Raw genomic sequence first — 27,868 nt, forward strand, 5'->3', positions numbered from 1 at the left:
GTACATCGACTATATCATCTTAGTCATATGTTAATTAAACTTGGTAATCACATTCTTTTAAAAGTGGGGAAGAACTTCTAAACTTTTTAGTTTTCTACATGTCCCCTCCAGCGGTGTAGGTGCGGGTGCAGGGGAACTGTTGGGACCAGGTTGGAGGTGGAGGATCACGCTGACAGTGGATAGTGGATCCAGGCGAACCCCCCGCCTTGTGCAACACACATCTTCTATTCTGCGGTAAAGATGGCGGCGTCAGAGGGGGCGCGCAGCGGCCGCACAACGGCAAAACGATTCTAACTAGCTTCAATTTGACCGAATATAGCCAACCGGGTGTCTTTTATTACTACTCGGATGCCACCCGGAGCAAGGAATTAGAGGCAGTCGCTGTCACACGCCGGGGTTGGGATTTTATTGTTAAAGGCAGGGTGGGTGGGTTTCACTGATAGCAGCTAACGTTAGCTAACGGGCTAGCTAGGCGAGCTAACACGGGCTAGTTTTACTTTAGCCCACTGAAAGAACGGCGGGGAAGGGATTGAGGAAGAGTATTCGGGCCAGGCCGCTCCAGCTTTGGGGGAATGTGAACCAGACGCGCGCAGGGGGGTTTGCTTGCTTCGTCCTCACGCCAAACTACCGGGATGGGACAGCAGGTTGGCCGAGTCGGTGAGGGTACATCGACCGGGCTCCAGCCACCACAGCCCCACGCGCCCCAACCACACCAAGGGAAGGGGAACCGGGGGAGCGGCGTCGGGAGGAGACCCCGGGAACCCGGCAGTAGCACCGGGACACCGCCAGGCAGGACAGCTCCAGTCAATGTGCCCGATCCAGGCATCAATATATTCACGCAGCATTCAGGTAAAGAGAAATAAGTAGCTGTCAACCTACAAGCGGAGATAAAATCTAATTTGGTTTTTTTTTCTTTTCTGCTGATTCGCTAATCGACTCCATGCTATTTGACAACGACGCGTTAGCGGAAATAGCCATGCCATCCAACATTAGCTTTCCATGCCTCATCCATTTTACTGTGTTAATTTCGCTATTGTTTGTGTATGCACACAGAAGTCAGTTATTTACTGAATAGTGGTAACAAGATTGCCGTGATTTCACACCAAGTCATTACTTTGTTGGGGCGTATGAATGTGATGCATGTCACCAAATGATCCGAAAAGAGGTGTACTGTTCCTAAAGAGAGGAAGAGTCTTCTGTGCTCGATTCAAGGGGTCATACCCAGAGGTTAACTTGTTTCCTCCAAGGCCCCTCTATGTGATACCCGGTTTGGAAACACTGATTCTTGCCTCCAGTGGTTGACTAACAATTCCACTCCATTAACTCACAATAGAAACCACCTCAGGCTCACATTACAGCACCTAGTGGGTTTCACATGCTCGCTTCTATCCTCTGTCTACTGTTACAACAGGCTCAGCAAGATGACTGCTCAGATTGATCTAATGGGAAACGTGTCAATTATTTAAGTGACCTTCTGTGATTATATGTTGACACCGAGGAAACATCAAGGTTTAAGGCTATTCCTTTCTTGTTATACTGTTTTTGTCATGTCTGTCCTCAAGATCAGATAATACATAAGGTAACTCATGATTTAAAAAAAAAAAAAAAAGGCAATGTGGGTTTGGGCCCCACAAAAAACAGAGGAGGTGCTACCCGTGTTTCAGCTTCAAAGCAGTGTATTCAAGTTGATATCTGCTTGCAGATCTTCAGTATCTTTCTCTTTTGAGTCATGGAGAGTCGGCGCGCCTTCTTCCTCAAAGCCCTCTCAGCTGGTTGCTTAATGAGACTTCTGGGGTTATAAGTAATGGAGGCTATAGCATATCCATTAGGTTTGCATGATCTCATATTCATTATAATGCATTTTATTCTCAAAGAGCTTCTCCTAATTGTTTGCTCACACATCTTGATTGAACACTCTGCTCTGAACGTAACCTCGGTCAAAAGTTTGATGTGTACATGCTGCTGTCTTGGTTTCTCATTCGTTTGTGCCCTTGAATGAATGTTTACGTCACACATGCCGCATATATGTAGAACTGCTGGCATAACTCGCCTAGTTTTTTCCACTGATGTCCCAGACCAAACGCCCTCCCATCACTGCAGTGAGCAAGGACACATGGAAGGTGCAACCTTTTGGGAATGGAAAGCATTTTTAGTTCCTGGCTCTCACATCTCAAAAGTAACAGTCCTCAGCTTGAAGTGCATACACAGACAGGCAGACCCACTAAGTGCAACACCGCTCACTGTCGGCACTGTTCTGTTTTCTCCAGTGTCGGGGCAGGAGAGTAGCCTTTTTATAGCATCCAGGATGCAGTCACACAGCCACTCTGCAGAGAGACTGCTACTCTTCAAAGCACACAATAATAGAACAAAGACTCTTAAGTGAGGAAGCTTGGAACTGTGCTCTCAGTCTTTCACTGAATATAAAACTGCCTCTTTGCTGGTAGTCTATTCATGCGATAATGATATAGCATTATCTTACATTTTAAAGGAAGCTCTTTTGATTATTAGGAAGTAATATCTCATTGTTTAGGCTAAAACAAAAGTGGTTGCTAGTTTGTAAATAGCATTAGCAAATCCAATATATTTGCACTTTAAAAGCTGAAATTTGTGTCACTGTTGCAGTTTTAGTATGACCAAAAGCCACAAAGCAACTTGTTGTTTTTACATAATGTTTTGTGAGGTATGGAAGCTCCTTCAGTTCATATTGTTTATCATTATTTTGTGAGAAAACAAATACATTTTAAGTCAGTTATATAGTTTGAGATTGCTTATCTGTTCACTTGGACATCAAAGTTGAGATGCGTTTGATTGATCCTATGTGGGAAAATTCCGGTTCCATTGCAGCAAAATTAAATGTTAATATATTGTGTGAGTCAACCAAGTAGGTGAGGTTTTTCTTTTTTGCAAAATTACTCTTTGATGTACAGTAATGTGCAAAAAACTTGAGTCAGGCTTAATTTATTTATATTTTGTTTCCAAGCAGCCAGATGTTCTTGTCATTTATGGGGTTTTTTTTGTTTTTGTTTTAAGTGTTGTTGAGCAATAGTGCTCCAGGCCTTCTGAAGGTTTTTTCCTAAAGAACTTTTCTTTGGAAGTTGGCTGCCTTGTCACTCATATTCAGTACAGTCCTAAGAATTTAGAGAGAGAGGTTTTTGTTTGTAAAGCTGCTTAACACTGTGCTATGAGTCATTCAGGAATACGAGGTGCCTAACCCATAGGTACACATAAGAAATAACTTGTTCTTTAATAAAGAACCAATTTTAAATTGTATGTTTTGGCAGCCTGTTGTAAAAACAACCCCGTTTCTGTAGTTGAGTCTATGAAAAATGCCAATGATAAAACAGTTTGACAGACATAAAATTGCATTTTTGCACTGACAAGGTGATTCCTAAAGAACTGTTGGGATATCTTAACATGGTGTGGATGTGGTGGTCGGGGAGGGGGGGGGGGGTTACAGTCAGTACTGCATGGTGTATCAAACCCCATCTAGAAAGCATCTGACTGGTAAGACCTTCATTATTTAGCATAACAGTGTACTCAAACACACTGCCAGTGCAATAAAAGCACACCTGGTTAGAAAAACACATTATCAGGAAACACTATCAGTCATGGATTGGCCTCCTCAGAGCGCAGACCACAACATTACTGAAGCATTGTGGGATCGTGTTTACAAAGAACTGAACAAAAGTGAGCCAGCATTCAAAGAATAGGTTTGAATATCCTTCAAGAAGCCAGCAAAACTATTCCTGAAAGCTGCTTAAAGTAATTACAGGAACGCTTGCATAACAGACTTCAAGTTGTGTTGAAGAATAAAGGTGGTCATATGAAATACTGACTCTTAAGGTTGTTGGAACTGTATAAAATCTGTTTTTGACATATATCACATTTCCATGTATATTTGTAGGTTTCAATAAACCAGTGTATCCGCTTTGCCATTTTCATAGGATAATGTAAAAATGGCAGGTGTAAGATCTTTTGCACAGTACTGTAATGTTTATGTATGGCTTGCCAGTCGCACCAGCAGGACTCATGGCGGGTAGTAACATGGTGTGCTATCTCCTACAGCGTGGAGACCACAAGAGAGGGCATCTGAAAGTTTACTGAGTGACCTACACACCCCTATAGAAGTCTGATTAGCCTAGCAGCAGACACATTAGCCCAACAGCAAACATCTATACTGGATATACCCCAGAGGAATGTGTGTTTACCCTCAATTCCCAGATTGGAAGTTTGTTCTCCATCGCTTTGTTGTTGTACTCCAACACAACAGCCTCAGCATCAGTTCCAGTCGGTGCACGTCCACTAAGAGTGTCAGCAGTCATTGCACTCCTGAGATATGTATTTAAGTGTCGAACAGCTGAAGGAGCGCTTAGCACTGTTAGTGGATATGGGCAGATGTCATAAATGTAGGCCTCCATAGTTCAAGGTCCACAGCATAATGTTAGCAGTACTAACTATGCAGACTCTCAAAAAGTCCTAAATGTTTAGGATGTTTTCAGTATTCAAAAATGTCTAAAATGACACGTTTGGTGATTTCTCAGCTGCTTATTTGCTTGCTAACGCACAAAAAAAGGACAAAAACAAAAACTCCAACGATGCCAGGCCGGCAATTAAGCATCACAAAGTTTGACCAGGCAGTGACCCTGTATCCACTGACATTAACCCCAATTATCAGCTTTAATATGCATTTCCATCACAGCATTAGTGAGAGTATGCAGCCCAAAAAAACCAAAACATCGTAAACACAGCCGTTTAAAAATCCTAAAATACAGATTTTTATTTTTTTAACTAATTGAAAAAAGTTTTTTAAATGTATGCATTACTGGTTACACATCTGTGGGATTATGGCTGTTGACACCACTGAAAGCTACAAGTTGCATTAATCCTGCTTCTACATAACAAACTTTATAACAGACTAGCATACTTCTTGGGTTTAATGATGCCTTCTTGAGATGTAATTGAAAGGTGCCAGTCTATGAGGAATGCATGTTTGTCTGCTGAACTCATGCTTCTGTGTTGCTGCCTGTCTTTCTCGTGTCAGAGGGTATTACACGAGCACATGCTTTCTAGAGTTTTTATCAGTATGCCGCATTTGTCGTTTTAGGGTGACAAATGAGGCCGGGCCTGTTGGTGTAAATTGGCTGTCGATATGCTTGGCTCAAGGACTCTGTTTTCGCTCTGAGACATCTGTAAATTGCAGCTTTGGGCAGGCTTTCTCTTTAGTGAATTTAAAAAAAGGTGACTCTGCCCTTGTCCCCTGCTGAAGGTTTCCTCAGTTCAATTCTAATGTGGCATCATTGTCTACAAATAAAACCCTGGGAGAAAGACAAGCCGGCTTTAAAAACGCTCAGCTGAACGAGGAGCAGACTGCCTCTGTGCTGATGCAAAGAAAGCTGGTCAAACAGTCGCCTCTCTGGGTTATTGGTTCAGTTGCAGTATTGGTGAATCAGTGGCTGCAACATATTGATGGTCTCCCTCTTCAGCACTGTCAGGAGTTCAGAGATGTCATGTCTGCAGTGGGTTCATCTGATACACTGCAGACATGAGGGGAGTGTCCTGTGCTCTTGTAGAAGAGCAAATGTGCTGATAAACTGTGAATAGAATTTCTGATTCAAGGTTGTGCTGCAGTTTGTCACCCTTCACAACACCTTTATATAAGATAACCTACATTTAAAGGTGTAAAGAAAACCCACACTCCTTCTGAAAGGTTTATAAATTCAACAAAATAACAGTCTGATCTATTTTTACTCTAAACAGATCAGAGAAACTGGGACAGATCAGTAGATTGGATTTTTTTTCCTCTTAAACTGTAGTACTGATGATGCACATGGAGCCAGCTCTATCTACAATACAGTACTGGTAAATCTGCCCAGAGGAGATGTGAGATTTCTGGATCCAGGATTCAAGGACGTAAGCTGATTTGCATCACGGGTGAAATTAGATTAGAGGCAGATCTGCTTTTCTGTGGACTCTATGTGCTAAAACTCCCAACAACCAGGATAAGTCTTGCAGCAGCCAGTGAAGTATCCTGAGATGGCTGTTTCACACACCTCAGTGGCTATGGGGAGGATTTGAATTCCCTTTCTGAGATAATATCTTGGAGTAAAGATAATATGTTGATAAAAGAAGTCCTAATGACTCCCATTAACCACTAGGAGGAGCCATGACCACACCTCCTCTGGGTGAGAAATTTGGGTAAAACCGATGAGTCTGATTGTATTAAGTGCAATACAGTGGGTGCTGCACAGAAGCAAAGTCTTTCTGTGCAGATAATTTTAACACTGATAAATATGACTTATGCCTGAAGATTACATGCACCGTTGTGCACTCTCGAATGGTTGTGTGTTAAATAATTTATGTTGGTCTGTGCTCTCCTCGTGCCAAAGCTGCTCTGTACTGCAAACGACTGAAACCTCTCGGTCAAGCAGACCGATAATTTGCTCCTAGCCCAAACTTCTGCTGAATCCTGGATGTGGAGACGGGCCTCGATCCCAAATCAGTCTAAGAAGAGTAAAATGTCTGTTAAATGTTAGTGCTTTGCGATGAACAAATGTTACCATGCAGGAAAGAATTCAGTTAACTGAGTGTCAGCTATGACATTTGATAAAACAGAAGAAATAACAAAGTAGAGATTGGGGGAAAAGGCAGCTCTTTTCTAAAGTCTTTGGTTTGCTCGCTCTTCAACTCCCAGTTGCAGCCTTAAGCCTTTGCATCTGCTACCAGTTGGTGTTGTAGTTCCCAAAACCGCAATCCTAGTTTTTATTCCTTGGCCTCAACTCTCTGTGGCTTTTATCATTAAAGGGTGAGGATTAATCAGAACAGCGAGTGATTGGCTGTGCAGATGGTAAAGTCATCTCCCTCATCTGTCAGCTTAAAAACACCAACTGTTTTAAACTTTGTAGGACGATCTAACCAAATTGTTGAAGTGGCTCCCAGTGAAATCAGTTTTCACTGTTAAACTGCAATGGTGTAGCACTGGATATAGCTTACGAGCCAAACCCCTTAAACGCTGATTCGCTTAGTCCTCTGCTGCTGGCATTATCATCGCTTCTTAGAATGAGCCCCCTACTGCTGGCATTATCGTTGCTGCTTATCTCCTCAGCTGCAGGCTGGAGACTTGGCTAGAAATACACACTTGCACATGCTTACTGTAAGCAGTTGCACACTTGTATTTATGTGCTCGTACACTCTTTCGTCCTTTCCATCCTTGCTAGTGAAGGTGTATTGTGGTGAAGCTCTTACTGCGGATTATGAGGTGCGTCCTTCTCTTTAAGCGTAGTTGCCCACCAGCTGACCGGTCTGTGTGCCTCATGGCACTGCTGTGCTCCAATATCCTGTGTGATACATTTGATTACTCTTAGAGTTCAGAAGTGCAAGAGGTTTTGTAAACATTGCTCTCAGAGATTTGATCTGTTAAGGATTGTAGGCTTAATTTTACATAATTATACTGCAGTAAATAATGTTAAATAGATAATTAGATTATGTTTAAACCAAGTAGAGAAACAATCTAATCAAGCAGTAAGCTGACAGGGCATTTACATTAAATTTAAACGCTCTAGTGGGTCAGTTTTGCAGCCAGGGGCATTTCCACTATATTGTGAATATGCATATAATGTGATATCCCCCCCCCTTTGGCTCCAGTTGTTTCTTTAAAATGACTCAGGGTAAAGCAGATTAAACCCACACCCTAGCACAGCTTAACCACACCATACACCGATTAGCCGTTCAGACATGAAGATTAGTCACCGGGTCCTTTTGTAAACACTCGCTGCAAAAACTGAAGACAAACACAGCGATGGTAGCGAGGAGAGTGTACCCTCAGGCTTTGGAAAATTCTGTCCTGGTGGTCACACCTCTTTACCTGAAGGACGCTGTCAAAATAAACACCTTGGTCTGAAGTTTTGTTCATCTGCATATGTAAGAAATTAATATTTTAATCCCTGCAGTCTGAGGGATTATTTTGTGTAATAATATGTATTTATTTTAGTGTAATGAGCATCGATTGGTGATGACTGGTCAGTTTAGCATCATATGGCCCTCTTCTTCCCTGCTGTCACATTACAGTAGCAATTAGCACTGTTGCCAGCACACCTAGAGGGAAGCACTCATACTGGGGTGACTGTAGCTCAAGCGTGAGAGCAGGTCATCTACTGATCGGAAGGTTGGTGGTTCGATTCCTGGCTTCCCCTAGTCTGTATGCCAATTATCCTTGGGCAAGATACGGACCCCAAATTGCTCTCCGATGTGTGAATGTTAGCTAGAAAGCACTTAGAAAAATGTGCTTGTGCACAAGTGAATGCACAAGTTGTATAAAGTGCTTTGAGTGCTCAGAAGACTAGAAAACGCTATATAAGAACCAGTCCGTTTACCATTTACAACTCATTATTAACCCATAACGCGAGAGACTGGTCGAGGCATCAATTAAGGCTACATTCCTGAATGATCCAACTTAGGCCTGTCCTGATGTTCCACTCCCTTATTGGTGTGTTTGATGTAGCCATGGCGCTCTACATGGGCATGTAATGGATGAATAGACGAGAGGCGCTTCCAACAGGGGCCTGTCAGTGCATGTGTTAGTGTTTACTCAGAGGGGTTTGCAACACCGTTGAGGGTGATGTAACTCTGCCGGTAGTCACAAGAATGAGCTGTATGCATAAGAGCATAGATGCATCATGTATGTGATTGTTAGGCGTATATGTCAGCAATGGAGCCATAGCTGATGGACTGAGCGACTGTTTCAGCAAGCAGAAGCTCCATGTTTCCATTTTATCAAGTGCAAGGGCATTTCAGGGAATTCATTCCTGAGCCAACACACACACACACACACACACACACACACACACACACACACACACACACACACACACACACGTGATATGTCATTAATGAGGCTATTGTCCTTTGTCTTGTCCACATGAACAGCAACTGATTCTCTCCTATTTCTGTGGATACTGTTGACTGTTCCACAAAGTACAGATGGATTTCTCAGTGTTGTTGATGTCTCAAAAACAGATTAATTTACTTACATAATGTTTGCCTTTTCTTTTATATTTTTTCAGTATTCAGATTTTTTTTTTTTGGGGGGGGGGGTTCAAACAGCACTTTTTAAGTAGTGTGTAATGTACTAAAGCATTAAATAAATTGTTTGCCATGTGGCCAGAAATACCAAGAAATTGCATAAAGCTCTAGGTATCTAAAGTAAAGCAAAGGCTCCTTGCTTTACACACTTGGTTATGACCTCAAAATTCATTTAACAGTGACTGTTTCCATATAATGTATGGCTCAATGGTGATTTAAATAGTTTTGTTACTGAAATACATGAATTTAAAAAAACGTATTCCATCAATTTCATTTGAAACCACTTCAAGTCTAAATTGTTATTTTATTCAAAACTATGTTACTTGAAGGATGTTTCTTTTAGGGCTGGGCGATATGGCCTAAAATCCATATCGCGGTATAATTTGAAGCATGTGCAGTAACGATATATATCGCGATATATTCTTTTTTTCTGTATAACGTATTTTCCACACTATAAGGACTTAAAATCCTTTAATTGTCTCAAAAATCGAGAATGTGCCTTATGTATGAATTCTGGTTGTACTTACTGACCTCAAACCGATTTTGGCTGCAGAAATCTGTTAAAAATGTTTTAGTACAACTTTAGTAAGCTGCACTGCTTGATGGATTGTCAGAGCATTACGGCTGCCGTAGTGAGGCGCTTCGCGGAGTAATCTGGGTCCAAAACTCTGCTTCAGGTCCCAAATTCAAACGAACACCGAGAGTTAAAAATGGTCTAAATTCTTTAATCTTTAATAAAATCATCAGTGTTGCTGCTTTACCAGGTGTAACAATTAAGTTTAACATCCAGGCATCCATGAAAACAGAATTTATTAAATTTAACGGAGTTAGAAGTTAGCAGGAAGTTAGCTCGCTAGCTTACACCTAAACATTTCATAGCATGTTCTGACTGAGATTTTTGAAACTAATTCAAACGTACAGCTCTGCTGCCACTTCCAACATAAATGAAGACAGAAAACTAAACAGCAGTGGCGTTTGCAGGGTTACTTGTGCTACGTGATTGCTAGCGACACAGCTATCTTAGCATAACATTAGCACAGTGAAGCTGGAGGATGAACGCCAACTTTTTTCCACTTGATAAAAGTTAACGTGAGGGATTCTGGTGGTCAGGCACAAATGCAATCGCATAGCAGGATGCTGTACACGGGCCAAACTTCAGTCAGGAGAACAACTGAGATCATTCATCCACAATACCAGGTTAGTCATTAATATACTGCAACAACATGGGAATAGAGAGAGAATTCAACATTAATGAATCAATGTTACGGAAGTGGAGGAAGCGCAGTTTTTGGCTTTCCCCATATTTCAACAGTGCTTCATCTTTTTGCTATGACTGTCGCCCAGCATAATTAGCAGATGATAATGGTTGTAGCCGCTGCGATGCTTTCGACCAAAACAGGCGCAGCTTGATGACGTCATCGACATGCGATAGAGCGGCATAGTCAAAATCTCTATCGTTGGCCAAATTTATATCGTTTCTATCGTATATCGTTTCTATCGCCCACCCCTAGTTTCTTTATTACATACTGTAGCCAGTACACAGTGTGAGCAGTATTTCGTGTCCTTGGCTTCATGTTACAAATGTGCCAAGTAGTTGTTTTATCAGTTACTAATAGTTTCCTCAGGCATTTTCTTGTTTTGTCAGTTAGAAGTCCGAAACCAGAAGCAGACGATCTAAACCTAAATAACAAACCAATGTTTAAAATTGTGAACTCGTTTTTCATAGAGTTACTGTAGAGTGAGACAAAGTACTGTAGACGTGCTTTCTGCTGTGTAGCAAGACCTTTAGGATAAGAGTGCTGGTAGGGCCCATGCCTTCCTCCTGCTGACTGTATATCCACTGGACAGTGATCTAGTCACACTGTACTAGGGAGCTGACATGTTTATTATCTGAGTTTCTCACCTGAATGGTAATGTCAATAAAAATTCAGCTTAGCGGTGCACATCTGAGACAATTCGAGTGTTCTAAATTTTGCTTAAAACTCGTACAATTAAACAGCATCAGACATGTTGTGGATTTCCTATTTGATCCAGATGTTTAAAAGTAGACATCGTAATGTGCTGTACAGAATGTAAAGCCACATGTCCATTTGTGAAAGGCTTTTTCTTGACTTCAAACTCTCCATGAATGTCTTAGAAAGTCTCCTCTAATTCTGAAAAACATCATAAACTCTTGCGAGATTTGAGGTTGAATTATGAAGAACTGGATAATCGTCATTGAATATGAAAGGATAATTGGTGGTGCCAGGTTATAGCATGCATTTCAGCCCCCAGGTCTGTCATTTTCAGGATTATGGAGTGAATACAGTGCAGGATCTGATCAGGCTTGTCAGGCTCACATAACGTCTTGTGTTAACGTCTCATCCGCAGTATTGTATGAGGGTTTTGTTCACACTTCCGGCATTCAGCCAGCCGTTTATCATCACACCGTCGTCACTGTGTGCTTTGCAGAGTTATTCCTGGATGTCATGCTGCCATGTTTTGTTTTGCAGCAGCTGAAAATACCACCTGACCTCACTGGTCACTAGGGCTGAACGATTATGGAAAATAATCTAATTGCGATTTTTTTGCCCCAATATTGCGATTGCGATGCGATATGCGATTATTTTTTAAGGTCTTTGTCTTCTGTATTATTAAACAAAGACAAGCAATACATCATATAGTATGGCCAATACTATATTACATTAATTTTAAACTGTTCTTTCCTGGAAGACAGACCTCTGTTATGATGACATGAGGTGATGCATGAATTGATGACTGACATTTTTATTTAACTTCTTCAATCACAACAGTATATTTGAACATACACAATAGTTTATTTTTAGCTTACAAACATCTGAGCATAAAGTGCTGACAAGGAACCCTGGTGTAAACATTAAAATGAAAGTCAGTACAATGTGCAGATTGCAGAAATATACATAAACAAAATCAGTGGCTTTACCACACTCAGTTTTTCGACATCTGTGAACTACTAGACAGTCATTCAATTAAAAAATAATATTAAATAAATAAAACTAATAAATAAAAAATACACACATCTTACTGATCTCTGCAGTCAGTAACATTACACATAAAGTGCAAACATAATAGCAATTGTATAAACACACACACAAACACGCCTTTAAAGTTTAAAGGCGTGAAATTGGACGGTCTAGTTCTGATTAGCGTCACCGCTGTCTCGGTGGAGTTTAATAAACTCGGCTGTCTGCTTCTTGCTATCTAAAATATAACCAGACACTGGTGTAAATTCTCGACTGTCTCATACTTCTGTTTAATAAGTTTTCTGTTTGACGTTTAGTCAGCTGTGTGAAAACCAAGGAGGAACCCACCCGGGGGATTAATAAAGTTTTATTTTATCTAATCTAATAACTTTAATCTCAGCCAAACCGATTTACTCACGAACAAACAAAACACTGAAAAAAGCCCAACAATAACATTTTTAGGTTGTCTAAGTGACTTATATATCACGTTTAACCCGAGCAGCGAAACTCCGCGGTGATCTGAAAATGATGTGCCGGGAGTTGTGCCGTTCTCGGCCGCATCAGTAACCCTCGAGCTCCCGGCTAGCTGTCGAGCTGGTGGGTAGCAGACGCCTCTGAAAACGTCGAAGCACTTTTGCAAATATGGGATATCTTGATAAACCGAGCAGATATTTGATGTTTACACAGCTACTTTCTCGCCTGAAAATATGTTAAAAGTTTATTTTGTGACCCTGAAAGATTAGTATGAGTAATTTTAAAACTTAGTAGCGGCCGCCATTGCTGGAAACTGGAGTTTGGCTGGGCCGCGCTATGAATTCTGGGATATGGTAGTAATTTGGACAGCCTTCGGCACGTCGCTGTGACGTAATCGGTCTACAAATGCGGCCTCAGGAGGATGCAGCCCATGAATTTGGACATGTCCAGAGTATAATCGCAGCCTTTGCGGTTAGAAAATTGCACTTGATCATGTCGCGATATTATCGCAAATGCGATATATCGTTCAGCCCTACTGGTCACGAGCTTAAGATACAATCAGCATTGTTTTTGATTAGGGTGTGCAGAAGATATTACTGTGTTGTTTACTACTCCCCACAAGGTGCTTGGCTGGTAAAGTGACCTCTTTATAGACACTTGTAGGCGCAAACATTCAAACAGCTGTTGAGGCATCCAGGGGAAGGGTGTCATCGCTGATATGTGAGTATGTGTGCTCCTGGTACAAGGGTCACCTCTGTCGCAGCTGTCTTGGGGGTGCAGGCTTGCTATACCCCACAGACACAAACACCCGCTCTCCAGCATTCAGCACAAAGCCATAGTTTCTTCAGTGCGCACATGTGTTGCACATCACAGCAGACGCACTCACTGAGGCACCCGGACGGGCACACGACGTACCCGCGCTGGCCAACTGCTCGCTCAGTCAAACATTTCAGCATACGAGGCCAAGAGCATTTTGCCTGACTGAAGTATTTCATCATTTAATGTGATCGGGTTGAGGCCTTGGAATAATTAGTGATGGAGTTTCTTTCTCTTGTAACTAGAATTGAGATTTCTCAGATTGAGACCTTTTGAGAAATGGCATTGTGTCCCTTTTTCATTTAGACATTCCTGGGAAGCGCAATCTGATACATAGATATGTAAGAGGAGCAGCTCTGACAGTTGGCTTAGCCTGACTACAGCAGTTGGAGCCATGATCGTTTATGCACATGCATCAGAAGAAAAGTGTGGGTCAATAGGACCTCTCCCCCCTAGAGGAACAAGACCGGCCATCTGCTGTTGGCCACAGCTCTCACACACTCCCCAAGCACACATACACGCACATATGGACACGTCCTTCCTCACTGCCATATACCCTGCCCTACCCCCAAACCTCTGTATATGCATGGCCCCCAACCACATGTCTTTTTTGCGCTCACTCTCTCTCTCTCTCTGCCGCTTTTTGCCGTCTTTCAGAGTGGGTTCAGGCTCCAAACATCAGTCATGGGTGTCTGTGTTCTCCAGATGGACTCTGGAAATCTTGACTCCCTTAGGCCACATCAAAGCTAGTGGGTAGATTTCAGCAGGAGGCTGGTATTCACTACGGTAATAACAGAAGTCGGGGTGGCTTAAGTCAAAGACTACATCGGTAAATAATTTGGCTGGAGATGCCTTTGTGTCTCTCTCTCGCTCTCCGATTGCTGTGTGTACAATCTTCGTACTCCACAGTGAAGGCGATGACTTGGAGAACTGTCCTGAGCTCCTCAGTCATTTTTTTGCCAGAGTAATGTGCTCCTCAGTCTCCATTGTCTGAGACACAGTTGGATGTTTTTTTAAAAACAGTTTGGAGTCACAGTGAATGAAGAGAAACTGCGTTTTTGTGGATACTGAGGCTTTTTGCCATCCAACCCAAAGCAGAAGATGTACTGGGAACTGTGGCTGAGTCAGGTCACAGCTAGTGCTGCGTTGCAGTGCATGCTGGTCCGGAACAAAGGTGGGCAAGTGTTGAATATAGATACTGGAAAGAACCGACAATATACAGCTGCATTGTTTGAGACAAGATTTCGGTTGTGTTTACAGCCTTTGCTATGAAAGCAGAGAGCTTTTCCCATGTAGACTGTGTACCTGCCAAATTATGAAGGCTAAGAAAGGGGGAAAAAGATAATTTCTTGATGAATTTCTGCCAGCTTTGTGTGTCTGTGATTAAAACATAATTGCCACTCAGTGTTTTAAATTTGACTGTGGTATGTATGTGGTAGCGAGAGGTGACATCATGTGTTATATCACTTCCATTTATTCTGCTGCCATCATTTTGGGGTTTTGTATTGTTTTGTTTATAAACATAAATCAGTAGTGAAATCCTATACGTTTGCAAACTACAGCCTCCAGAATAAACTCATCTCACTCTGAATATGACTCAGAGTTTAGGGTTATTGCTTTCAGTTACAATCTGTGTATGTTTGAGAAAGCAATGCTTTTCTCACTAATTAAAATGTAAAATAACATTCTACAAGCATATTACATGGATTAGGCGTTGTTCTTATTTAACAAGCACATTGTATATGTTTAAAGATGAACTATACAATGTTTGTTTTCAGTTTCTTGTACTGATGTGACTTTTCTTTATCCTGCTTCCCTTCATTCCCAATCCTCTCCCACTCTTTAACCAGCTGTCCAGACATGCAGCAATGTTGGGAGCAGCTGTAGAGCATGTACGTGTTAGCTACATTTCTGTGTGTATGTCATTCAGCCCTTCTTTATGTGCTTTCCCCTCCCTTTGGTTTAATAGCTCCTCCTCTTTTTTTCCCTTCATAAATACAAATGCAAAGACACTCCCATCTCAGATTGTACCTGGCCCACAGCAGGCCTGTTTGTGTAGCTAGAGATAGGTGAGTTAAGGAGAGTTGGCCGAGTGAAGAGATGCTTCTGAGGTGCCTGCAAGCAAGCAGCAGTTTTGAAGATGAGTGGGCTGCTTTGAGTGGCCATAAACTCCGCACAGGTTTCAGACTGGGGACTCGACCTCGAAAGACAGGTAGACGGGCAGCAGGATGGGGTCTTAGGATTATGGAAAAACCTTAGGATTTATGGGTCGCAATAAATGCTGCTGTGCTGCTTTTTGTGTTCAGTTTCTGTCAAAGAGGATTGTAAGCTGGCAAAATTCATTGAAGGTGTCAGCCAGCAGTGGAGTTGTGGTCTTGTTGTTCACCTGTGTGAATCAAATCTCTCTGATAATCATAGTAATGTGATGTCTTTTCTTTTGCTTGTCCTTTCTTACCAGAAGCTCTGACAGAGGCGGTGCGCTGGAGCTCCAAGGAGAACCTTCTGGGCGCGACCGAGAGCGACCCTAACCTCTTTGTTGCACTTTATGACTTTGTTGCTAGTGGAGACAACACACTCAGCATCACCAAAGGTAAACCCAAGTCTGAATTTGGAGGGGGGAAAACTGAATAACCTCTTTAGATGGTTCATACTTTCTTACTAACTCTCACTGCCACAACCTCTGGTTTCACAAAAACTTCATTCTTTCTGTGCATCATCGCTAAACATTGTTGTCTGGTTACAACTGAGCGCTTGAGCTTTTTTTCCACATCATTGATCATTATACCCACACCTTTCTAAACAGCACGTGTTGCAACAGAGCACAGGGATCAAGTTGGCACCACCTGGAAAGGTGTCGTCCAGTTATTCCAAAGGCATGTTCTGTGTCAACAGAGCTTATCTCATGACATCATCAATAACCTGATCCTCAGACACCCACACATGACCAGCTGAGGTTTTATGAGCTATAGTTTCCACACTGAATAATACCTGAAACACCAGTGATGCTCATGCTTTGCCATAATTACAAATATCTTATTCGCTCTGCCTCTTAATGCACACACTTTTAGTCCAGACCTCTTTTCTCTCATTCAGCAGCACTTAACCACTCATCCAGTTCTCCCCTGGGCAATAAGCTTAAAATATCCTCGTAATATTTTTCAGACATCCAGGCTTCTGTCACCATCCAGTCTAATGTGTTTAATGTGGCAGCGCGTTAATTATCCATCGTTTTAAGACTTCCATGGCAGCTGCCTGGGATGGAAATGATGTTTAGACCCTGACTCATGGAGTAAATCTGAGATTCCTGCCCACATGCATGCACATGTGCGCTCCCAGGCTCCACTTCTCTCTTGCTGTCTGTCCCACTCTTTGCTCTGTTGCATGGAAAACACCCAGTGGGCCTTTAATGTTGTGTTAATATGAAATCGGCTTGACTGTAATAATAACAGGTGGACGAGCGCAGCAGGCGGACGCCGGTCACAGAAGGGGTCTTAACAGGCCATGTCTGGGGCTAATCATTGTCTCTTCTCTGTGCCAGACCTGACTAGGCTAGGCCAGACCAAAGCCCTGCTTCAGGCACATGTGGCTCCCAGTGTGATGCAGCAAGACAGTCAGTGTTTCCACTCCCACAAAACCTAGGGGCACACAAGGCAGACACAGAGGAGACCAGTGGATTAGTGGGCTGGATATGGATAACCATCTTTGTTTAATGTAGTTCTCCTGATTGCTAGTACACTGTTTAGTTTTATGAGCTAGCCCTGTAGCACTGGTTAGTTGAATGTTATATGGCTCTAACACTGCAGCTATTTTAGTTAAGTGTTTATTGGACTGCAGTGCTTAATATGAGCAGCCTATTACAGAATCATTGTATCTGCTATTTCTCAAAGTTTAAACTAACTAATGATAGCCCAACACTATGTTCAATCAACTTTAAGCCTGTGTTTAAAAAATGACCGCAGCAGTGCAGGAGGCATCAGGGTCGTCTTGCAGTAATGTTCCTGTTTTGCCAAAGCAAAGAGTCAGAACAGTCTGTGTGTTTCTATCCTGCAAGCTGTGATAGAAGATAAGCTTTGCAAAATCTTGTTTGTGAGTTTTATAAACTTCTGTCCACTTTCATCTGCTTCTCCATTCGACCTCCTGCTTCCAATTTTATTGCACCAGCAAAGCCCCTCGCTTTATTTTAATGCCCCCTACAGACCAACACAGTCCATCATGACGAAAGATGCTGAAAGGTTAATGGATTAGTGAGTAAACTTGGCGTTTTAGTGGAGGGTGAGTGTAAAAGATGGATAGCCTTAATATCCTCTTCCTTTTATTTTCTTCTACAATCACACCTAACCTACATCTACCCTCGTTTTTTTCCACACTAAGCTATTTTCTTTTCCTAAACCTGTGTCCCACTGGCAAGTCTGATCACCGCTCCTTTCAGTGTTTTCTTGTGCCTCCCTGTTAAAGTATCCAGCACATCAGCCTCTCCGCTCCCTCTCTCGCGCTGACGTCAGAGGCAGACAGAGACAACACACCAAGTCAGTACAGGCCTAGTTTTGCCTGGCCCTCTGTGACAGATATGATGTGCACCCAACCCTTTTATTGTTCCATCGCTTTTGATGTAATTTCACTGAGGGGCGAGTCATGCCCATGAAACCTCTTCTTTCTGTTTGACCTGTTATCCAAGTCTTACAGGAATGTAGTGACTATTTGAACTAGTTGTCTTTCATGTTGTGTAACAAAACAGACAACAAATCAATTAAAACAGGATTGTCTAGATACCGATAAGCTGACTACTCCTTCGTTATAATTGGCACCTTTTAATATGTTTGCACAACCCACTCCTTCTGTGTTCAGGTGAGAAGCTGCGTGTGCTGGGCTACAACCAGAATGGAGAGTGGAGTGAAGTGAGGTCTAAAAACGGTCAGGGATGGGTTCCCTCCAACTACATCACACCGGTCAACAGCCTGGAGAAGCATAGCTGGTACCACGGGCCCGTTTCCCGCAGCGCTGCAGAGTATCTGCTCTCATCACTTATCAATGGCAGTTTTCTGGTGCGAGAAAGCGAGAGCAGCCCCGGACAGCTGTCCATATCTCTGCGCTATGAGGGCAGAGTGTACCACTACCGGATCAACACAGCCACGGATGGAAAGGTAGAAGGATTGGGTTTAAATTATTAAACGGGCTCACTAGAGTGATGTTTTCTGGACAGACTCGGTCTGTTCATAATCTTGACCTTTTTCTTTCTTTTTCATCCTTATCCACCTTCATGCTTCCTCCCCATCAGGTGTACGTAACATCCGAAAGCCGCTTCGCCACTCTGGCCGAGCTGGTCCATCACCACTCCACTGTACCTGATGGTCTGGTCACCACGCTGCACTACCCTGCACCCAAATGTAACAAGCCTACAGTGTACGGTGTGTCACCCATCCATGATAAGTGGGAGATGGAGCGCACAGACATCACCATGAAGCACAAGCTGGGAGGAGGCCAGTATGGGGAGGTGTATGTCGGAGTGTGGAAAAAGTACAACCTCACTGTGGCTGTCAAAACACTAAAGGTGCGTAGAGTTATTTCTACATGTTGACTATTTGTTTATCTGAGATTGCAGCTCTAAAGTGTCACATTTTCATATTTGCAGCTGTGAATTATAGGGCATGACCCAAAAATGATCACAGACCACCACCTGCAGGTGGACAGTGGTATTACATGTGATTAAGCCTATTGTTGCTGCACCATTTCCCATTTCTGTCCAGACCACTGATTTTAACAAAAATGTTTTCTTTTGTTTCTATTTGTGCAATGACAGGAAGACACCATGGAAGTAGAGGAGTTTTTGAAAGAGGCAGCAGTTATGAAAGAGGTTAAACACCCAAACCTCGTTCAGCTGCTGGGTCAGTATTTATGAATGCTGCTAAACCTTTTTTTTTCATTTTGAGGATAACTTTTGATTTTCCGTAATTTTCACGTTTCCTTCAGTATTTATTTTAAACCAGTCTGTCCCCCACAGGTGTGTGTACGTTAGAGCCTCCTTTCTACATTGTGACCGAGTATATGCCACATGGCAACCTACTGGACTACTTGAGAGAGTGTGAACGCGATGAGGTGAATGCTGTTGCGCTGCTATACATGGCAACGCAGATCTCCTCTGCCATGGAGTATCTGGAGAAAAAGAACTTTATACACAGGTAGTGTGTGTGTGTGTGTTTATGCTGCTTCTTTTACGTGTATAATATTTCACTTGTCTTTTTCTAAATGTCCAATTTTGTTGTTTTCTTTACCTCTCAGGGATCTCGCAGCAAGGAACTGCCTGGTCGGTGAGAATCATGTCGTGAAGGTTGCCGATTTCGGCCTGAGCCGGTTGATGACCGGTGACACCTACACCGCCCACGCTGGGGCCAAGTTCCCCATCAAATGGACCGCACCGGAGAGCCTTGCCTACAACACCTTCTCCATCAAGTCTGATGTCTGGGGTGAGCAGTGCAGCTTTTCCAGCATCGTTTTGCCGTCTTGAATTAATTTTCAGTGTGCTCATCTTTGATCCTCTGAACTCGTTTCTCCGACAGCTTTTGGAGTGCTACTTTGGGAAATTGCCACTTATGGCATGTCTCCCTACCCGGGTATCGATTTGTCTCAGGTCTACGATCTCTTGGAGAAAGGCTATCGCATGGAGCAACCTGAGGGATGCCCGCCCAAAGTTTATGAGCTGATGAGGGCATGTGAGTGCATGTTTTTTTTACCTGACTGTTGCTGCTCCACATTTCAGAGACACGCAGGGAGTGCTCGTCTGTACATGTTTGAATGAAGTGAAACAGCAATTATGTGTAAATTTGCATAACGTCTTTCAAGAAATACAAAAGAGTATAAATAAACCAAAGAAACAAAGATTGACGGCTTGATAACCGATTTGAAGTCGAATGCTATTGTCTCATTGCTTTCATGTATAAAACCTTTCTCGTCTTTGTGTTTGTGTCATGCTGTCAGGCTGGCAGTGGAGCCCGTTGGATCGACCTTCGTTTGCAGAGATCCACCAAGCCTTCGAAACGATGTTTCACGGCTCGAGCATTTCTGAAGGTACAGGAACGTGCAGCTTATGACATGTAGCCTCTAAACCTTCACTGTGACTCTGAAATACATGCACTGACTTGGCTGATCATGCAAACTGGGTCTTATTTAGCCTACTGACCTTTAGTAACACAGCTTCAGGTAATTCAGTTAAATATGTGAGAGTAGAGAAAGAACAAGTGAACATGTGCAAACAGGAGTTTAACAAACTGGAATCTTCTTTTCACTCTCCTATATTCAGGTTTAATTGGTCAGTAAACGAGCAGCGTGTACTTTGCTGGATTAGAGTAGTAAATGCCTCTCAGCTGAATGCTTTTCTTCTTTGCACATTGCAGAGGTGGCAGAGGAGCTCTGTAAGACAGCATCCTCTGATCACAGCGGGCCGCTGCAGTCTTTCAGTCATGATATGCCCCTGTTGCCTTCCAAATCTCGCCCACTCCACAAGCACACAGAAAACAAGGAAAACATCGAGGGTGGACTGGACGGCCGCACCGACCACTGCACGCACGGTCACTCAGGTACAGCCAGCCGTGCCCATGTCACTACCAACCAGTCGGGTGCCTCACTTTATGATTCTGCAGGTACGTCGGAGGACACTGATTCAGAGAGTCAGCTGCAGCGACGTCTGGCCCGCCGCCTCAAAAGAATGGCCGTCATTTTCCCCGACAGCTGATCGATCACCATCTGACATCTGTCATTCATTTGGCCGACCAGCAGCAAAAGCCTGCATGCATTCATTGGTCAGCATATTTATGTCTAACTGCCTGATCAATTTTTCATAAGCACTTTTTAAGTATGTTTTTGTTTTTTTGTTTTTTGATCACCCATGAAGCTTGCACACACTAAATAAGCATAAAACCCCACAAACGAGTAAATATTCAACAATGAAATAATAAAAGGAATACAGAATGAGTGCGCTCTGTGCACGGGGGTTAAAATGACGTTCTCGTCTCTCACGATCACAGAACATCTCGTTTTTAGTCTGTTATCCTCAGACTGTTGTCCTGCCTGAGATTTAACAGCATTACAGCCTCACTCTGCAAGTTTCCTGTACAGCTGTATTTTTTAATTGCATTAAAATCGAATGTTTTCAGCATCCTCAAGTAAAAAGACACCAGCACTCAAACTCCTCTAATACAATAACCTGTCTTTATGTTCAAATAAATAATTGCATCTTCACTGTGACACAGTCATCATCTGATTAACATAAGCTTTTGTTTATTTTCTCTCCTGGTCCATTTGTGCCATTAATATTATTCCTCCAATTAATACTTGATGATACATCAATACTTCACTGTTCACTCACTAATATTAAATGTACATAACGTTGTATCTTATTTTAAGTTATTACTTATTTATTTGCTTTGTGTTGGGTTTTTGTGTGTTTGTCTCGTGTGTAAAATGGTTTGTCAACCCTTCGCCTGCGTGTACCTTTCTTCACCTCCTTATGTGACTGTCAGTTTTGTCTGGACGTGGTCGTACTTCACTAAAACAAGGTGTCAATAAATATTTTGGTTCACTGAAATAAAAATCATTTCCATGTGCTGGGGGGAGGGCGTTGATGCCTCTGTTTACCTGTGTCTGTTAACTAATACAGGAACTAAGTGGAGCAACCACAGGAAGTTAAGTGTAAATGAACTGAAAGAAAACCAAATATGCTTCTATGATAAGTCTTTAGGGCTTTGGTCCAAGAGCTTGTATATTCACCAATAAAGAAAGAAGTGTCAATGAGTTTTTGTTGCACAATAAACAGCAAAACTAAAGTCCACTAAAACCCCATTTTGGTTCGTCACTGGTATCGTGAAAGTGCCCATAAGGAAATAATCAGTGCACAAACATTGAATGAACATCTTGAATCTCAGCATTTCCTCTTTCTGTTTTATTTTTAAATGTATATGATGTTCCTAAAGATAAGGAACTGTGTGTCTGAGGTTTATTGCTTTCCTATCTGCTGCTTCACATCACAGGTTTTCTAAATGTAATGAAAAAGCGTTTGCAGCTTCCTCTTTCATTCGTTTCACTTCATCTGCTTGTTTGGTGAAGCTGCCCGGCGTTCTGTGCCGATTTAAAGGTCAGCAGAAGTGTAACACAATTGCAGCTTCCTCTTTGAGCGTAGTGACACAGCAGCTTTCCATGTTAGAGAAGTTGTGCAGTTTCTGTTGTTCAGTCCCTGAAGTGTGTTCATTATCTTTTGAAACAGCAGCTTGTGAATCGTTGAATTACTGTGTGCTTTTCCTTGACTGGCACGGGCTCAAAGACAAGTCTGTTCACCTTCTTCGAATGCTTTTTCTCAGATTGTGAATCCCAAAGGCGGAGATACAGGATACAGCAGCATCAGCTGCCTGACATGAGTGACATTGATGTATAGATGAGCGAGCCAAAAAGCAGTTATTCATTATGTCTCTTTTAAGCTATTAAGCAAGCTTTTAACAGATGTTTGTGCTCCTGCTGAGTTCAGTCGGTCTGTTGTATGATTGTGATTCCTCCTCTTCCTCTTTTCTTTCCAGGTTGGGCGTCATCTTTGCTCGGAGGGGACGGCCGATCAGGCACCTCCCCAGCCCTCCCCAGAAAGCAACAGTCAAGAGATAAATCTCCCAGCAGCCTTTTAGAGGATGCACAGGATGTGGGCACATTTACACGAGACCGCAAGACTGGCTTCTTTAGCTCATTTATCAAAAAGAAATCTTCCTCGTCACAGTCTTCTCAGCACCAACAGAACCTTCCGATGCCACCCAAGAGAAGCAGTTCCTTCCGGGAGATGGAGACACAACCTCACAAAAAGTACGAGCCTACACCCGATTTCAGTGCTCCTCCTCCCCTGCCCCAGTCAGACAGTTTAGGGGGCTTCTCTGCGTCTCCTTCCCACTCACATGGGGAACCTATCCAGGCACAGTCTCGCTGCTGCGGGGCAGCTTTTGGACAGAAACCCTCTGGGGGAGGCTTTGGTTCACAGGTGACAAGTGGTAGCAGTTGGAGTGGGCTGGCTGGCTTTTTTACCCCTAGACTCATTAAAAAGACCCTGGGGCTACGGACAGGAAAGACATGCTCCGCAGACGAGGGTGGAAATATAGTTGGTGGGCCTAAACCTTTCCCTAGGTCCAATTCTACCTCCTCAATGTCAGCTGGGCTGCCTGATTTGGAGCGCATGGCTCTGACGTTACCCAGGAACCGCAGTGCTAAACCGCCTCTGGAGAGGACTGCCTCAACAACCTCTCAGCCAGAGAACGGGGCTGCACGACCGTCAGAAACTCTGCTGAGGAGGATGGATGAGGGGACTGCACAGATCAGGGAAAGGCCCAAAGCCAAGCTACTACCCCGGGGCACTGCTGTAGGGGTGAGGGCACCGGGGGTCGGGGGGGAAGTTGGGGATTCGGACAGCCTGTCCCGAGTCAGGGAGGGTAGAGAGGAGAGTGGAGGACTGGACAGGCAGCAGAGTTGGACATCTCCCTCCAAGTGCTCGGGCTTGAGCATGTCATCAGCTGCAGCAGGTGGGCCGACTCACAACCACAAAGTCCCAGTGCTGATCTCTCCCACACTGAAGCACAGCCCAGGTGACGTGCACCTGGTCGGGCTAGACTCTCAGGGGAACCGCTTTAAACTGCTGTCTGAGCACCAAGCAGACCGAGACAAGCCACGCCTCGTCAAACCCAAGTGTGCGCCGCCGCCTCCCCCTACTCTGCGCAGTCTGCAACACTCCTACAGCGGCGACGGAGAAGAGCAAGTCGGAGGAATGCCCGTGGAAGTAAATGGGGACACATTAAAAGGTCAAAGGTCAGGGCGAATGTCAGGAGGAATGATGACAGGCAGACCATCAGTGCCACCACCGCAAGTGCCTCCAGCTTCTTCCTTTTCTTCTTCTTGCTCTGCCACCACAAACACAACGCCCACTAAAATGGCCAATGGGGCGACCACCACTGCCCCCTCGCACACAGCACTGTCTGCTGGTTCCAAAGTGGCACTGCGGCGAACTAGGCAGCAAGTGGAGAGGGCGCCCTTGGAGCGGGTTAGCCGCGAGGCCTTGCTGGACTGCGCGGAATGCCTGAGCAGCGCACTCCACGCCAGCTCCGAAAGCCCCTCCAGCAGCCAGGTTCTGGACGCTGGCCATCAGCTGCTAGACTACTGCTCAGGTTATGTGGACTGCATCCCTCAGATGAGGAACAAGTTTGCCTTTCGAGAGGCAGTGGGGAAGCTGGAGCTCAGCCTGCAAGAACTGAGAGCCTCGTCGTCAGGAGGTGGGGGGTTGGGTGGCGTGGGGTCCAACACTGTACTGGATAACCTACACGGCTGTATTAAAGAGATTAGTGACGTAGTGCAGAGGTAGCCACCGTGACGCCACAAATCTTCACCTCTAACTACCCAACAGGTCGCTTTGATTCCTTTTTTATGTTTCAGGTTCTGTTGACAGCTTTCTGGGGACGGATCGAGACGCACCTCTGCTGTACCTCACACTATCACTACAAGAAATAACTTTTTTTTTTAAATTGTTTACAAATCAGTTTGATAAAATGCCAGTGTGGACACTAATTTTCCTCTAACCTGTACATATTGAGAAATAATAAACCAAACTAAATTCAAGTCGCACCATAAAACGTTTCACCACAACTTTTTACGTGGCCTTGATGTAAAGGCGTCCTTGCTGCCTGAATGTCGAGTGTATCAGCTGTGTGTAGCCAGCCGACAGAGTAGGTAAAGCTCACTCTGCTTCCCCTCAATTTAAACTCAAGAATTGTTTTACAAATATGTAAGTGTACCGTTTTCCTCTGTGTCTGGAGAACCAAGTGATCATGAGCCATTTCGGAAATTACATTCATGTGAACTCCTTCGAGGTACGTGGGGTGGTGGGGGGTGTTCTCATAGGCCAGTTGGACAAGTGTAAAAAGGTTATAAATAACACCCACACCTGCTTTGTCCCTTGTGTGGGGTTAAAGTCTGGTTGCTTTTGTTTTGTTTTTTTCAATAGTAACCGTGAAATTTCCACATGTCCACCTAATCATAATAAAAGTTTTAGCGATTGCCTACAAAAGTAAACGTGTGCATTTCACAGATATTCCCCACAGCACTGACACATAATGAACGAACACAGAATTTGTCTTTGCTTCTGTGACTGATGTCCACACCTTAACGTAGTGCCACAAGAATGGGGAATCTCCCCAGCCCCTTAAAGCATTTCATTATTCGTGTCCAGTTATCCTCGCACGCTGCTTCGTTGTTTTGCACGATGGAGCTGAAACACGTGGAGTGAGGAAAGATAGAGCACAGGGTAGCACACGAGCAGGTGAACTGGGACAGTGTTTTTATAAGTGTCCTTGCGAGTGTGGACAGTGCTGGATTCCCTGTAGCCTAGTCATGGCCTCAGTGCCTCATTCTTCAGTGTAAGAACGCTGCGAAATGCAGAGACCTACTTCATACTAATCACACAGTACTGATCTCTCAACTAACTGCAGTATGTCTTCAGCACATGAGCAATTTGTACATTATTTGGTTCACAGAAAAATGCTTTTTAGAATGTCTATGTATGAACTTGAATTTTAAATTATTGTTGTTTGGGGTTTTTTTAAAGCACAGACCTATTTTAAAAGAAAAGCTATGTAAATATTTGACTTCTTTCATATCCAGCAATCAAAAGATTTATCTGTGGTCACAGCATAAAAAACAATGTTTCTGACTGAAGAGATGTATTTCAAGGCCCATCCACCCAGATCTGATTATCTGCTTTATGAATGTATTCTTCTGTTCTCAACCTGGTTCAACTGCGTGTCTCTTTAATCCCTTAAGGTGCCATATTCTTTTTTCCATTTAACTTACTGGCCCATACTTTGTTTCGATCACACTAAATAAGTCCAGAGATATCTGCTCTGTTTTTTGAGCACAAGCAGAATTGTGTACAGCACATACACAACTTGTATTATTTTCCTTTTTGTTTGTTTCCTTTCTTTGGTTCTCATATTTATGTACACTGGATACAGCCTCGATCTCATTGGTTCATTGACACATGCTCTGTACATGTAAAATTGTAAACACTGCTGCAAGTCCGTAACACTTTTAATGCCTTTCAATGGCATGTCTTTTTTTTTTGTGGTGCATTTCATCCTTTAATTTTTCTTCTTATTGTGCGTCAGTAAAATTGCCCTTTTTTGCCAAACAGGTTGCTTTTAGACGAGCTGATTTTTGTGCATTTAAAATAACATGAAATGAAAAATGCCACCTTTCTTCACAATTCTTGGTGCCTTTTTGTGAAACAATTTGTCCACTGCGAGGACTCACAGAATGTTCAAGTCCCTCATTAAAACTCATGCGTATGTTTCGATTTCAATGACATCGTTATAATCCTGTCACTGCACTGCCGGTTTCTGTCATTTGGAGGTTAACGGCCCGATGCCAACATGTGCTGTTTGGCCATATTGGATATTTGCCAGTTGGTGTCAGCATTTGTAATAAATGCATTAAAATTTAGAAGAGATGTGAGAAACACCCTTCAACCACGTTATGAATGTTGATATTCTATATCTTGTCCACCAGAGGGTGCTCTGCGAATTTCATGTTGGCAACACAGCATAAATAAATACATGAACAGATTACCCCAATAAATGCTAAGGAAATATTTTTAGTTCTGTGTGTCTGAAAGAAAGAATATTGGATCAACAATTGTATCAGTCGGACTCTATTTGGAAAATCTGTAACTAATGGGGTTTATTTGTGGCTGTTAGCGCTGTTAGCGCTTTTAGTCCGGTCACACAAATCTGCCTGATCTGATCACACTTCAGTCTAAAACCTTTAGAACTGACTAGCACCAGATTGGCCTTAGTTCCTCTTTACTTTGTGTGATACGCCTTTTTAGATGGTGAAAGAAAAAATCCTGAAATCACGCATTTCTTTTCCAAACAGTTTTATTTATTTTATTTTTTAAGGATTCAATTGTTGATTGTCAGCGAACTGATTTCGTACCAACTCACAAGCCTGATCTCAAGACCAATGCTGTTTAATATTTAAGCCTGACCACAACATTTTTGCTCATCCTCAGTCCTTTACATTGACTTTATTTATGTTTTTTGACTGCATTGATCCTGTAGATCTGTTTATTTTGTCTTCTCATGTCTCCCTGTTGTGGAGTACAGCTCTGGAGAACGTGCGTACGTATCAATATACCAAAGGCCGCGTCTTCAGTTGTATGAGTGCAATGTAAAATCAACACACAGACACACCGTAATGAAATATGTGAAACTAAACAGGGATGAAAAATGGCAGATGTTAACATTAACTTTTTTATTGTACAAAATATATATTTTGTGTTTTGTTTTTTTTATTTAAAGCTCACATTATATTACTGTGAAGTTTTGCTTATCAGTGTTAAGCCTATTGTAAATAATAAAGATATTGATGAATATTGTTTGGTTTGTGGTTTATTTGCAGTAAATTTCAAGTGGAACAGACGATGTTAGCCAAGTGTTGCTAATATGAGGGCCATT

The 27,868-nt window shown here is 42.9% G+C and overlaps 1 protein-coding gene across 4 annotated transcripts; it reads left to right on the top strand.

The window, feature by feature from the left end:
• Positions 1-131: 131 nt before the first annotated feature.
• abl2 (c-abl oncogene 2, non-receptor tyrosine kinase) lies at positions 132-27,789 on the top strand. Of its 4 annotated transcripts, none has more exons than XM_086284146.1 (11): positions 132-849; positions 15,808-15,939; positions 18,195-18,490; positions 18,625-18,897; positions 19,147-19,231; positions 19,348-19,525; positions 19,626-19,810; positions 19,904-20,056; positions 20,322-20,411; positions 20,738-20,920; positions 22,910-27,789. In XM_086284146.1, exons 1-11 carry the CDS (start codon positions 633-635, stop codon positions 24,721-24,723), a joined length of 3,606 nt encoding a protein of 1,201 aa, XP_086140272.1. In that variant the 5' UTR covers positions 132-632; the 3' UTR covers positions 24,724-27,789. The 4 variants fall into 4 exon arrangements, with proteins under 4 accessions (XP_086140272.1, XP_086140273.1, XP_086140274.1 ...); XM_086284147.1 differs by having other exon boundaries at positions 15,811-15,939; XM_086284148.1 differs by lacking the exon at positions 132-849 and adding an exon at positions 15,364-15,561.
• The last annotated feature ends 79 nt before the right edge of the window (positions 27,790-27,868 follow it).

Source organism: Aulonocara sp. 'chitande type north' Nkhata Bay, linkage group LG23 (genome assembly GCF_057382095.1).
Source record: "Aulonocara sp. 'chitande type north' Nkhata Bay isolate Kocher_YH1m ecotype deep benthic linkage group LG23, A_spYH_male_GT1.1, whole genome shotgun sequence".
Taxonomy (NCBI): domain Eukaryota; kingdom Metazoa; phylum Chordata; class Actinopteri; order Cichliformes; family Cichlidae; genus Aulonocara; species Aulonocara sp. 'chitande type north' Nkhata Bay.